The sequence below is a fragment of the Meriones unguiculatus genome, chromosome 6 (genome assembly GCF_030254825.1).
Source record: "Meriones unguiculatus strain TT.TT164.6M chromosome 6, Bangor_MerUng_6.1, whole genome shotgun sequence".
Lineage (NCBI taxonomy): Eukaryota > Metazoa > Chordata > Mammalia > Rodentia > Muridae > Meriones > Meriones unguiculatus.
In genome coordinates this window covers 21,652,424-21,666,604 of record NC_083354.1, presented here as the reverse complement: position 1 = coordinate 21,666,604, position 14,181 = coordinate 21,652,424, and the positions used below count along the sequence as shown (strand labels likewise).

General features: G+C 41.8%; 1 protein-coding gene across 2 annotated transcripts in view; it reads right to left on the bottom strand.

Moving 5' to 3' along the window:
• The window catches only part of Aph1b (aph-1 homolog B, gamma-secretase subunit), a 58,387-nt gene extending 45,357 nt beyond the window's left edge, over positions 1 to 13,030 (bottom strand). Inside the window, exons 1-4 of one of the 2 annotated variants that reach the window (XM_060384849.1) lie at positions 12,722 to 13,030; positions 11,333 to 11,503; positions 4,949 to 5,019; positions 4,163 to 4,285 (exon numbers count right to left, since the gene is read on the bottom strand). In XM_060384849.1, the coding sequence (XP_060240832.1) occupies positions 4,163 to 4,285; positions 4,949 to 5,019; positions 11,333 to 11,503; positions 12,722 to 12,834 (478 nt within the window). In that variant the 5' untranslated portion in view covers positions 12,835 to 13,030. The remainder of the gene's footprint in view (positions 1 to 4,162; positions 4,286 to 4,948; positions 5,020 to 11,332; positions 11,504 to 12,721) is intronic. The other variant, XM_021638338.2, reaches the window with a different exon arrangement.
• Positions 13,031 to 14,181: the final 1,151 nt, after the last annotated feature.

Here is a 14,181-nt window from a genome sequence, read left to right as displayed (position 1 = left end):
TCAATTAGCCTGTGGCCCTACTTAAAAAGAATTTTCTCCATTGAGTACAACATCCTCTGTCTAAACAAGTTTCCACACTGAAGGGGAAATTTATCTTCAGAAAATTTTTTAGAGAATGAAATAAAAAACCCATCAAAAGTCATTAAAATTATCTTAAATTCGTTTTAAGCAACTGGCAATAAATCGGCACCTCCATGTCTCTGGAATACTGCCTGTGTATGCGTCCTGTGTTCTGAAATAACATTTTTTTCTTTAAATCAGGCAAGTCCCATATATTCTGCACACTTTAACATGAAAAGGGGCATATAGATTTTCTTTTTCCTGCCATATAATAAAGAGAACATGAGCTTTAACCGGCCATACAGAAAAAATCCCAGTCTCGAGTTTTGTTCTACACTGCTTGAAGGAAAAATAGCCTGGCATAGCAAAGGAGAATAGTTGTATCTATTTCAGTCCATCAAAAAGTTCAAGCTACAGTATATACTCTATCTGTACTCCATACCAGTTAGTTCTCAGATCAACAGACCACTAGCCAACTGACAAGACATAAACTTTCTAAGCTGCTTGCCTGTACTTCCTAGTTAAGTAATGATTTTATTCCTTCTCAAGTCTCTGATGGGGTTTAAGACTACATAAGTTATAGTTTTAGTTGGGCTTAAATTGTTTAGGACTTAAGAAAATGTTTTAAGGTCTAGGAAGTTGTTTTTTAAGTAGATAAACACAAAATATGACAGAGAGTGATTTAGATACAAAGCTTTAGACTCACCTAGATAGGATAGATAGTATTTTCTTCAAGGTTGCCAAATACAAATGAGCTAAATATTTTGAATGTAATTTTTACAGATGGCTTTCCTCTTTCATAACTGTTATGATATTGAAAAAAAAATCACTTATCCAAGGACTTGTTGTCAATGTGACTTACTGGTACCCATTCCACCCGTGAATCAGAAGCAAAGGGGCAGGAGCCCAGCAAAGCTGCTTTAAACAGCCTTCCTGAGTCCCATGCATGGTTGAGTTTCAGAAGCCTGCCAAGGAGGTATTCTCATAAATGTGCACAAGGATTTGGACCAGCACTGCTGCGATAACAAAGAATCCTCACCCTTACCACATCGGAGCAGTAGATTACAATGTACTCACACACTGAACTACTATATATGACCCACAGCAAGAGTAATCTAAAGAACATGGTGCTGAGTGAGAACAAACAGGCTGTGAAAATACATTTGATCTCCTCCTCCTGAGGGGGAGCAGCCTTACCAGGCCACAGAGGAAGACAATGCAGCCAGTCCTGATGAGACCTGATAGGCTAGGGTCAGAGGGAAGGGGAGAAGGACCTTCTCTATCAGTAGATTTGGGGAGGGGCATGGGAGGAGATGAGGGAGGGGGCTATAGCTGGAATACAAAGTGAATAAACTGTAATAAAAAATAAATTAATTAAAAGGAAAAAAGAAAAAATATTTTTTTAAAAAGAAAATACATATTATTCACATGAAGTAAGAGACTCACTAACAATATTAAAAGACACAACTGAGCTGGGTATGGTGTCACACACCTTTAATCCCAGTGCTCAGGGCAGCAGAGGCAGGCTGATCTCTATGAGTTCAAAGCCAGCCTAGCCTACAAAGTGAGTTCAGGACAGCCAAGCCTACACAGAGAAACCCTGTCTGGAAAAACAGACAAACATATAAGTGCTTGCCTAGAGGAGAGTAAGCTGTCACATCTCTGTAACAGTGTCTACACATCAGGCCCTGGCAGGCCACACTAAGGATTCAATTCACTTGAGAGGCAAAGTTTTGAACTAACAAGGAAACGGGGACCAGGGAGGACTGTCACCAGGTGTAGGGGAGTGATGATAGGTGATGTCTCTAAAGCACTGCACCTTTTTAAATTGACCATCTCTCTTTCTGACTCTTTATTCTAGTAAAGCTACTGAAACTCTATTTACCTTTCGCTCACAGTCCCTTAGAAGATGGTAAGCTCCCTAATGCATTTTGGCCAGGGCATGAACATTCATTTAATTGAAAAAAAAAATTGGAAAGAACTGGAAATGGAGGCCTATAGAGAGGAGGTCTCTAGCTTCTGCTGGGAACATCCTTCCCTGCAGCCCCTTCCTGGTATCATTCATCTTTAAATAAATGTCTATTCAAACGGCCCTTCCTCCATAAGCTGTGACTAGCTTCAATTCTCAGTAAATATTTCTAAGCACCATGTAGTAACAAAGAACTCCACGAGGCTCTGAGGATGGCCATGAACAAGTTGCCATAGCTCTTGCTTATATAGTTTAGAACACAACTAGAGAGAGGCATTAAACAGTAGTCACATCAGTCATTCACAGCTGGGGAACACATGAAAAAGGCAAAGAACTTCACTGTTTCCATATGAGTCAATGCCGGCCTTCCTTTCTGTAACGTTTATATTATATTTTGTATTTGCTTTTATTCCTATCATGGGCAGAGAGCATGGAGAAATCTTTAAAATAATTCATAGAGTGCAGAGTTAAATAATCGAAAGGACTTGTCCCCCAAAATTAAGTTAATGAGCTAGGATATGACTTGTACTTGGAACCCCAATCCCATACTTTCTTCCCTACCAAGCACTTCTGGGAAGTGGCAATGAGTCTAATTTATAGCTGGCCTGTTCTACAACCATAGATAACAAAGGACTAACAGGTACATTTCATAAACTATGCCTGTGTAACATAAAGATTCATGTATATACAGGTATCATACAGTATGTGTGTTATTAACACAATTGACGGAGATAGAGATGCTAATTAACAATCCCATATTCTTATTCTAATTACCATTTTAGGAACAAATCCACTTTCTAAGGGACTAATTTTAAGCTGGCCTTTAAATCAGCCTGGAATGCTGAATGGAGTTAGCACCACCTAGAGGACAAAAATCAGAAATACAGGCAGGTGGAAAGAAAATAGCCTCTTTAATAGTATTTAGAAAACTCACAAAACTGAAGCAGTAACAGACTTTAGCCATTAAAACGTCTTTTGATTCTTTCTTTAAAATCTAGCATGATGATCATTGAAATCCCTGCCAGGAATGCCCAAGTTCAGGAATGTTTATGGAGGTGGTCTACGTTGGAGGCAGCTCTAATAAAATCACGGCTATTAACCCTTTCTTTTACTCACAGCCAGGGTTAAGGGTCTGGACTGTGTGCTGTGGCCTCAGAAAGTCAGAGACCTTCCTGACAGGGAAGACTGGCTTGCCAGCTGCCCAGAGGGTGGCAGCATTAAAGCCTGTGGGAGAGGCTAAGGTTTAACTTAACAAGGAAACGGGGACCAGGGAGGGCTGTCACCAGGTTCAGGGGCGTGATGATAGGTGATGTCTCTAAACTACTGCAGCTTTTTAAGTCGGCCATCTCTCTCTCTGACTCTTTATTCTAGTAAAGCTACTGAAACTCTGTTTATCCTTTTGGTCATAGTCCCCTAGAAGATGGTAAGCTCCCTAATACATTTTGGTCAGGGCATGAACATTGATTTAATTGAAAAAAATTAGTATGCGAGTTCCTTATTTCAATGACATAACTGTGGGTCTAGACAACTATAAGTTCAACATATTTCTCTTCTATTTTTAAACAAAGTGAAGTTTAATAATATTCTGACTATAAAACAAACTTGTTATCATAACTTGTAACTGGTGAATAAAAAGAAATGTGTAAAGAGTTGGTCTTTTTACTGCATCTTTGCATAAAAAGATTAATTTGTCTACTTTTCACTCTGAATTTAAAGACCAAATCACACTGCCTATCTGTAAAATTCACTGAGTTGTAGATTAATCCACCATTAGAATTTAGGGCTAGGGTTTTTGTTTTGAGTACCTAGCACTGGAAAGAAGAAAAAGCAAGGGCTTACAGGCTTATGTTGAAGATAAATATAAAATCCCAAAACAAAGAGAATATATTTCATAGCTGCTAATGCCTCGACTATAAAAATAAATATATCCCTCTTATGCAAGGTAAATTCCTGTATTGTTTTAAAGCACTCCAATCAACCCCACCCCCGGGACCCTCACTTGCAGTACCTAAGAATACACTGCCTTTAAATGGCTGGACATAAATCCCTGTTCACCTGAATTTCAAAGCTGATGGGCTGCAATGAGGAATGTCCTTTAGAGCAGAACCCTGGACATGCACAGCTGACACATACCTGAATTCAGGAAGAACTGAGGAGAATCACCATGAATGCCTACTGTGCCTGGCCCCAAGGAGTTAGACAGGGTGTTCACAAAGGAAAACACTCCACTCATGATTCCAAAGCCCAAGCCAGAAACTAAAGAGGAAGAAAAACATCGTTAAACCCTTTTCCTGTTATGAGTTTGGTTCACATTTAATTTGCAAGGACTAGGGGATAATACATTTCACTGCAGGGAAATGGGTCTCTTTCTTAGCACATGTAAGGCCTGGGCTTGGTTACTACACCAAAACAGAAAAGCACTGCTGGAGGGTGAGAATGATTTGGGTTCTTTGGTGTGGAAGGTAGAAGGCAAAAGGAAAACAAACCGACCAACAAAAACACCTGCTCATGCCAGCTCTGGAATCGCTAAGAGAAGAGAGGAGTAAAGGAAGTGCAGAGCAGGATGGAGTAGATAAATGAACAAAGAGACAGAGAAACTAGAGAGGAAGAGGGAGTAAGGTATCAAAGGTCCAGCTTTGGTTTATTGTAGCCAAACTGTGAGGGGATGACTGACTGTGAGGTGGGATTCCTGGGCCAGACTGAGCTAACTCCACGTAGAGACCTACATCCAGTGCGCGTGTGCATGGTGAGCGAATGTTGGGCCCCTTAGAGCTAGAGTTACAGGTGGTTGTCAGGCACCATGTGGTTCTGAGAACTGAATTCAAATCCTCTGCAAGAGCAGTAGGTGCTCTTAACAGCTGAGCCATCTCTCCAGCACTTCTATTATTTTTCTTCATGACACCACAGGATCTAACTTACCATAGGCCAACAGTCGCATTGAGGGCGCTGTCTCCTCAGGGTTTAAGCTTTTCAAACCCTCATTGGCTTTTCTAAAATAAAAACACATTTTTAAATTTTAAATTTTTATTTTTTAAAAAGTAGTATATTAAGCAGGGTACAGGACCCTTCAAAACCAGATATTAGTGAGGCTTCTGACCAGGCTACATCCTAAGCCCACAATTCACTTAAGTCAAACCCAGCACATTTCAAAAACTGAAATTAAATGAGATTTCCACCAACTTCATTTAGCTGATGTCTCCACAAAAGGAGAAATTAAAACTATTTGTCATAAGCCAGTATAGACTAAGTTCACTGGGAATAATAGCAATGTTTTAATTTCTGAGGTCAATAAATACTTATCTCATTATCCTGAAGGACCTACCACTCTGAATTTTCTTTTTCTCAATCTTTTATATCTTTATCTCCAACTTATCGGCATTCTGCTGTATTTTCCACTGTGGCTCTATTCTCCCAATCTCCCTTCTACCTTCCACTCCAAAGAACCAAAATCATTCTCACCCTTCCAGCAGCCTTGTTTTCCTTTTGGTATGGTAACTAAACCCATACCTCACACATACTATGAATAAGATCTATCACCGAGCAACACTTGCAGCCTGCCCCCCAACTTTTCCCACTACTCCCCACAGCAATTTATTAAAGAAGATGATATACTGAGGAGCCAAATTCTCAGGTTGGTACTTAATCATACAGTCTTCTGATTCTAAAATATTTTACATATTTGATTCATATTCCCATAGGATTCAGCAGAAAAGGCAGTCTGCTATTTTTATAAATATACTATTATATGACAAAATGCTGCCTTTACAAAAGGATATAAATACTTAAATGAAAAGAAAAATACTTCTCAGTAAGAAATCAATCCAGAGTGATTAATTACATCTACACTTCTGTTACAGCCAGATCACAAATGTACCAAAAATCAGCCTCTGTTCCCCACCTCACCATGCAGACACTGGGGTTGCTGTGGTTCATTATACTACTGTCTCTGTTGCCCAGAAGCTCTGCAATCATTTAAAAGCTGAAAGGATATTCATATTATACTTCCTATAAAGTGCATCTACTTTATAGTAACAGAAGAATCAGTATTTTGGAATGACCTGTCAGCCAGTGCTGAGACAAAAGGAGGTGAGATGAACTCTGAGAAGACACAAGTTAACCAGAGCATACTCATCTCCCAGCTGCTGCGTTAACTTAAGCTTCAGGGAAGCCAGGTGGGGTGGCTCACGTCTGCAGTCTCAGCACGTAGGAGGCTGAGGGAGTAGAACTACCGCATGTTCAAGGCCAATCTGAGTTATACAGTGATACGCTACTCCAAAGGCCAACCTAAAATAAATGTTAGAACATCAAGGAACAGAGAGTTATTACTGTTGGTCTGCTCGTGATATAAAAATAGGACCTCTGTAAATACAAATGTCACTGATTTATTAATCATTGTTCTGATAAGATAGAATTCAACCAAAATAGCTATACGCATAGTGAAGTGTGCTCTACTTTTCTAGACTCAAAAGGAACCATTTGCTATTTCAGTCTAGTCCACTGGAAGCACTGTTTGGTAGGGAAAATGTGACCCAGATAGTTAATGTGACTGTCTCTGGAACAGCAACCAACTAAATTGTACAGTTTTTCTTAATAAAAGAAGCCCACTTTTCAGAGGAATTCTTTTAAATGATAGTTAAACCTTATGATTTATACAGTAGTAATAATCTGTATCAGCATATGTACCAGTGTAATTTAACCAATAAATTTGGGAGGATTTCTGTTTTGCATAAGCTGTTTTTCTCTATTGGCCACACTGTGGTACTGCGATAAGGAATATATTAACTTTCTAGGCATGGTGTCCCATGTCTGAAATCCCAGCAAGGTCAGAAGTTCAGACTAAAATAGAGACAAAAACAAAATGATAAAAAAAAAAACCTCAAATGGTGCATTTCTATGCAGAACCCTTCATAATGGAGCACCCCTTTAATCCTAGCACTTGGGAGGTAGGTAGTTGGATCTCTTTGAGTTCAAGGCCAGCCTGGGTTAAGAGCCAATTCCAGGCCAGTCAGGTTACATAGTGAGATGCTGTCTTAAATAAGTAAGAAGGAAAAAACATGATTTATCAATAGTTTCACAAAATTAATATTGTAAAGAATTAGAACTTTTCATTTTTGTTCTTGGAATCTAGTAACAAATGTAACAGAATCTAGACGTCAATAACCAGAGAAGATATCCCACCCAGCACATCAGTCACTATCCTGTTCATCAGAAACATGAAAACTCACTGCGTTTTGTGCTTTCTCACTTCCTAATGTTAGCAGGAAACTGTCAGTGTCACAACATTTCCTCTTACAAACTCTGGAACAGAGTATGAGGAAGTTTACCCAACTTCTAAATTTATGTATTTAAGATATTTGAGGGTTTTGTTTTTGTTTGTTTGTTTGGTTGGTTGGTTTCTGAGATGGTATCATGCAACTGGCTAGCTTCCGTATCATTGCAGAGCTAGGATTACAGGTGTGTTCCACCAAGCCCATTTTACTAGGTCCTGGGGAGGGAGCCCAGAGCTTTCTGATTGATAGGCAACAACTCTGCAACTGAGTTACAGCTGTAGCCCCTAAAACACCATTTTAGAAAATGTAAAAGACAGTAACACTTCTTTAAAAAAAACTGTAGTGGGGTGAAAGGTATAGTTCAGTGAGGGAGGGACAAACAAATCCATGGCAGGGGTTTTTTCTTTTCTGTAAATGTAAGATTTCTCTAAACTCACTAAATATGTATTTTTATTAGAATAAAAATGAATTAGGTTACAAAAATTTCAAGCCAAGAAAAAAAATTCTATATATTTTAGGCATTGCACAACACTTTTAGGCAACAAAGAGTTATGAAAACATTTGTTTTAGGTAATAAACAGTCATTTTTTAGGCCACGGTAACTTTAGTTTTAACATTTGTGTGGAAAGAGCCACCACTTGTGGCTGAAAGTTACAATTCATTCACCAACCAACCAACCAACCAAGCAAAACCACAACACTCATATGTCTTGAATATATTAATTTAAAAGTTTGATAAACTTCCTCATTTTGTGTTACAGAGTTCATGACAGGAAATGTTGTAGCACTAATAGTTCCCATTATTAATATTCATTCATTAATTCATTCACAATGAAGTAACTATTCCTGACTCATGAAATAAACTTATTTGATTGCAAAGGTTTAGAAAATGGGTGGAAATGCTCAACATTTTAATTTTGGAAGCAAATGCGGGTAGGAAAACTCTGATTGAGGTAGTCCTTTAAGCTAAAAGGCTCAGAACTCTGATGAAGGTAGTCCTTTAAGCTAAAAGGCTCAAAACTTATTTTGGGCTATGTAAGCAAAATTTGACTAAACCCAAATCCCTATATTTGAATGCAGCATAGCATACGAGACTGGTTCTACAGAGAGACTGGTTCTACAGAAATTGTCAAAATTCTCAAACTTGCTTCAACAAAGCTATGCAACATCCAACACTGGTCAATTCTCCAGGAATTTGAGAAGTTTGGTTTGATTTGTTTGGGGATTGTTTTGTTTTTGTTTTTGAGATGGTATCTCATGTTACCTAGGTTAGCCTAAACTTGGAAGTACCTGAAGGTGCCCTTGAATGCGTGATCTCTTACCTCCATCTCACAAGTACTAGAATTACTCACCAGGCCTGACAGGAAGTTTTGTAGAATATACCAAAAGCTTATTAAATATGAACTCTGCAACGCAAACAAAGGCATCTACTAATGCATGTTTTTCTGATCACCTGTTTGCAAATTTGCCAAACATCCTTTAGGAAGAACAAGCAGAGCTCTAGAAAGTCAAAGGATACCCTAGGAAGCCAAAGAGGCTTCTCTCAACTTCCTAGTTTGATAGCCTGCTTTGAAATGCCAGGATTTCTTCTTCACATCCAGATTTTGGCACTGGTGAAGTTGGGTCTTGAAATAAGAGGTTTCTAAACCCATGTCCTAAACTGTAACACCGTATTAGAAATTAAGCTTTTTCAAAAATTAAAACCATCATGTAGAAGTGCAAAGGCCAGTGTCAATGCTGGTTGAAAACTTGGTACACTGTAAGGCTGAGTTACTTAGAAAACATCTGGTCCAGGGACTGCTTGGATAACACTGCGGCACAACCATGTGGTTAAAAGCAGGCACTGACAAAAGGGGGCATGTCCTTTGCCAAAGTAGGGAAAGACTTAGAAGCTACAGCCATGCCTTTGGAGATTCATGTAAAGAACTGAGCTGTGCTGAGCCTTGACAGGGACCCTAGGACAATCATGTGGCTGAAATTTCAGTGGCACAGGCCAAAAGTAGAACCATTTGATTATCTCAAATAATAATATACAGTTAAAATTTAGATTGTAGATTTAGGGTTAAGGGGTATGAACTGTTTGCCTCCCGTGTGAATGATCCTGCACTCTATCTCCAGTACTTTAAAATAAAAACAACAATAAATTAAATCTTAGGATGGTAGTAACTAATTTCTGCATACCACAAACATTCAACACAATTAGATGTCCTTCTTACAAAAACTTAAGTGTTACTCTTTGTTTCTTTGAAAGTTCTGGGCCTAAGGTTTTCTCTTCTGAACAGCTGGGACTTCTGGCACATGGCCACCATGCTCAGCTTGAAATGTTACTTTTTCCCTCTCTTTCTATTTTTCTTTCTGTCATTTTAAAAAGTAATACTGGGGATCAAATCCACCAGATTCTGATTCTAGTGTGGACTCTCCCAACTAAGCTACATTCCCAGTCCTTAACATTACTTTCAATATTTACTTAATATTCCTTAACTTTTTCCCAGAGACTAGCAATTTTTATTTTAAGCCTTTTCGCTTACTTATTATTTATTTTCTCCATGTGCACACTGGTGAGCACATAAATGTCTCGATACACATGTGAAGGTCAGAAAACAACTTGAGGGAATCCTTTATTTTTTTCCACATTTATTTGGGCACCAGGAATTGAACTCAGGTCATCAGGCTTGGTAGCAATCACCTTTACCCACTGAACTATCTATCATCTTGCCAGGCACCCCAAAGCTATGGTTTTTGCTTCTAAGAAATGGCTTCCTGGTTTCAATTTGTAACTTCAGTTGTTTGATTATAAAAAGGAAACCTAATATCTACTGCCAAAAGCAAAGTGTTTTTTTTAATCCAGAATAATAATATTAGGAAATATATTAGGAAATCAAATGACCAAAAGCCTATTCAAGGTGTTGTCGATAAGGCTCATTTAGGTTTCATCTATGAACTCTATGGAGCCTCTCACTAGCAGAAATGAAAACAGAACAGCACATCTATCATTCCATTGAGCCTTACTACATAAGCAAAACTAATCTCATGACTTTCTGAAAGAACATAGGCTCCAAGTTCAAGCTGTTTCTCAAATTAATGCTTTCATGTGAGGTCCTCATGGGTCTAACAGATAACCATATCCTAGTCCCCAAAAGAGAACTTACAGCTAGCACTTACAAAAAGGGAGGGGAGCTGGGCATGGTGGTGCATGCCTTTAGTCCCAGTACTTGGGAGGCAGAGGCAAGTGGATCTCTTGAGCTCAAAGACAGCCTGATCTACGGAGGGAGTTCTAAGATATCCAAGGTTACACAGAGAAACTCTGTCTCAGAAAACAAATAAGTAAGTAAACAAGATATATTTTTCATTTGAAGATCTGAAATATTTTTAAAACGAGCCCCTGTTTCCCACTGATAGTCAAAATAATGGAAGGCATAATCTCCATAAGAATGACTTTAGGGAAAGATGAAGTACAAATGGGAAGGCTCTTTATTGTTTCAGTAATTATTTCTCTGGGTTATTTTTCTTCAAGGTACTTCTCATTTTCTAAAACAACGTATCTTCTTGTTCATTGATTTTTTGCCAGTTTCCTTCCATTATAAACTCCAAGATGCCAGACTCCTTCCTCTATTCTTCTCTCTCTCCTCCTCCTCTCATCCCCCTCTGGTTTTTTGAGACAGGTCTCACTATACTCTGGGTGTCCTGGAACTCACTCTGTAGACCAAGCTGGCCTCAAACTCACAGAGATCCACCTGCCTCTGCCTCTGCCTCTGCCTCCCGAGTGCTAGGATAAAGATGAGCACCACCACAGCTTCTGTCTCTAAACTACCTTCGTACCCCCAGTTTCTACAAGTGTATGGCATTGAGAAAACTCTCAAGAAACACTTTTAGGAAGAAGGAGAAAAAGGAGGGAAAGCCAAAGGAGGTCAGGAAGGTAGGCAGACAAGCTGGGTCATAAGTTTAAATACTTGATATTTTCAGGGTAGAAATGTTGCAATCACCAAATCATAATTCAAGTCTAAATGGGAAAATAAAACAAGCATCTAACTTACTTTAACAGTCTATAATATGCAAGCCTGAACAGTTCTTGGATACAGACAGAGAGCAACACTCCAAAGATGAGCAGGTATTTCTGTACTGGTCCATCTCTGTTGTCAGTAATGATTCTCACTAGGTACCAAAACACGGATGAAAGCAGAAGAGATACCAACCAGAAGAAAGCACTGGAATATAAAAGAAAAAAAAATCACAAGTTAACAGAAGCACAGGATAAACAATGACTTTAAATCTACTTGAGAAGAAACTAATATCTTGATTTTTTTTTTTAAGTAGAAAAAATCCTGAAGTGATTTTCAGGATCAGCATTTGCTAATCAATGGTCCTTTTTTTCTCCTAGTGAGAAAAACAGTCCAAGAGGAATGTCAGATGTGCTCAACAATAACAGTGACCCTGCTGTGTGTACACTAAGACACCATCGGCCAAGGACTGGCTAAGCAGAACTTGGTTGGTGGTGCTTTTTCCTGTGACGCTTTGCCTCTGACGTGCCCATAGCAACATACAAGCAGTGACTCTTGCAATTTTCATATCCTCAAAATTCACTACAAAATACTCATTTAATGGCTACTTATCTGTAAAGACAAGTATCTTTTCTGAAAGAAAATGAATACCTAAACCTGTATTTATAGCGTTCCAGTGTGTAAACTTGAGATGTTGAAAACCTGTGCTCTGGTCTAGTTGTTTTCCAGGCCTGGTTCTTAAACCACCACCGCCATACCACCCGTCGTCCCCCAACCCCTCACCACGCAGATTTTAATGAGGACAGCAAGCTTTATAAGCCTTTGGTTCAACAGACTCTATTGTTTTTTAATGACAATAGCAATGGAGCGCTCTTTAGTACAATCAAAATGACACTCAGGTAGGCTGGAGTCCCTGGCCTAGCTAATGAGCTGGCCCGATGCCAAGTCCCAGACACTCTCAGCAGGTGCAAAGAGACCAAGATTTACCAAGCTCTTGAGGAGGACATGCCTAGTTGGGTGTTGCTGCGTTTTCTCGGGTGTTGCTTCCACCCTTGGCTGCACCCCAATCATTAGCCAGGGATCTACAAGAAAACTCTGAGCCCAAAGCCCTCACAGGCATTCTGAGTCGGAGAACGGGGCAACCGATCCCCAGGTGATTTTAATGGCCGAAAGTGAGAACGACTCACTGGGCTCCATACACGAATATATCTCCACCTTCCCACACTTGGCCCACAGAAGCCAAGACCCGCAGGGCGCGCCTGCTCAGACCACCGGCCTGCTCTCCCCAGACCCTTTCAGGAGCAGAGGAGCCTCCCCTCCTCTCAGCCCTGAGTGGTCCCACAGTGGTCCCTGGAGCTACTGGGGGGTTGGGGACCCAGGTTAGGGGAGGGAGCCCGCGGCGTCAGGGACTCGGCGCAGCCTCACCCGGCGATGAGGAAGATGACGCGCAATGGGTCGGTGGCGATGGTAAAGATGTAGAGAGCGAGCGCGGGCCCGAAGGCGATGAAGGCGCAACCGAAGAACACGGCCGCCGTCATGGCGCCCGCGGAAGCCAGTCCCGGGGCCCTAAGGGGACCCGAGGTGCTCACGCCGCCGTCTTAGCGGGATGCGGGGCGGGGCAGGTCTGTCAAGCGCCTAGTGCTCCGTCAGAGCCCGGGGCCCGGCGGAGCTCTGGAGGCGGGGCCTCAAGATGCTCCCGGGCTCTTCGGCGTGAGGAGCGGGGCTGAGCGGGAGGCGGAGCCTCAGGGTGCTCCCGGGCTCGTCAGCGTGGAGGGCGGGGCTGAGCGGGAGGCGGGGCCTCGAGGCCCTGGAAGGCTGGACCGAGCGGAGGTAGACCCCAGGGGGCGGAGCCTCGAGAGGCCACACGGCCGGGCAGGACCGGGGGTGGGGCGGGACTCTGGAGAGGGAGCGTGGTGATGCTCAGCGGCCAGTCAAGGAAGGGCGCGGAGGCGAAGCTTGGGAGGTGGTTTCAGGAGGCGCTCCGGGAACTGAGCGAGCGAACGGCGCTGCGGGGATCGGACGGCGGTTTCCTGAGGGGATCGTGTGCTGTCAGAATCTGTGCGGGGACTTGGAGAAGCTCCGTACGCGGTCAGAGCGGCGGTTCCTCGAGGGGCTCCGCGTGCAGCCAGGACTGGGGCGGGGGCCTCCAGGGGCTCTGCGAGCGTTCGGCGCTCCGGGGTCGGGGCCGCGAGGGGCTTCGCGTGCTGTCGGAGCAGGCTGGGCATGGTTTCCTGGAGCAATGAAAGTTGCGGGCAGCGCTGGGCGGGAATTTGGGTGTGGAGCGTCCAGCGCCTAAACCTCAGAGGTTCCGAGGAGCTGCACCCAGCCTCAGACCCCGATGCGTTGCAGAGCGTGCCTCACCGGAGACTTCAAGATGTGTTCAGTGCCCTCTCACCCATGGGTACACATTGTCACTTGTGCCGGCCGGCTGTGACATGGCCTAGGGGAGGTCACTAGCCCACTTTTGTGCTAACGGTCAACTTAAGTAAACAGGACAGGGGCAAGAGTCCTTTTAAAATAAGTATTTTTGAAGTACATTTTTCCATGCGCATAGTTGCAGGAATGTCGTGCTCCACCAGATGTAAACATCTAGACTGGGGGGTATGATCCAGGCGATAGAATCTTTCCCGATGGAAAAGGGATGAAATACTGATGAATTGTTCTGACAATCTGGTTTCCCTGCCAGTAACCCGTTCGAAAACTGAAATTTTTTAAGGCATTTCTTTCAGCATGTATGAATTCAATTTCAGGACAAACAGCCACAGCTATGTTAAAGATTCTACAAGGTTGATATTGACTAATTACAACTTCACGATTATGGAAAGTTGTAATGTTGTAGATACAGAGCCAACTTATCTCAGGCTATCCAGCTGCTTTAATGGCTA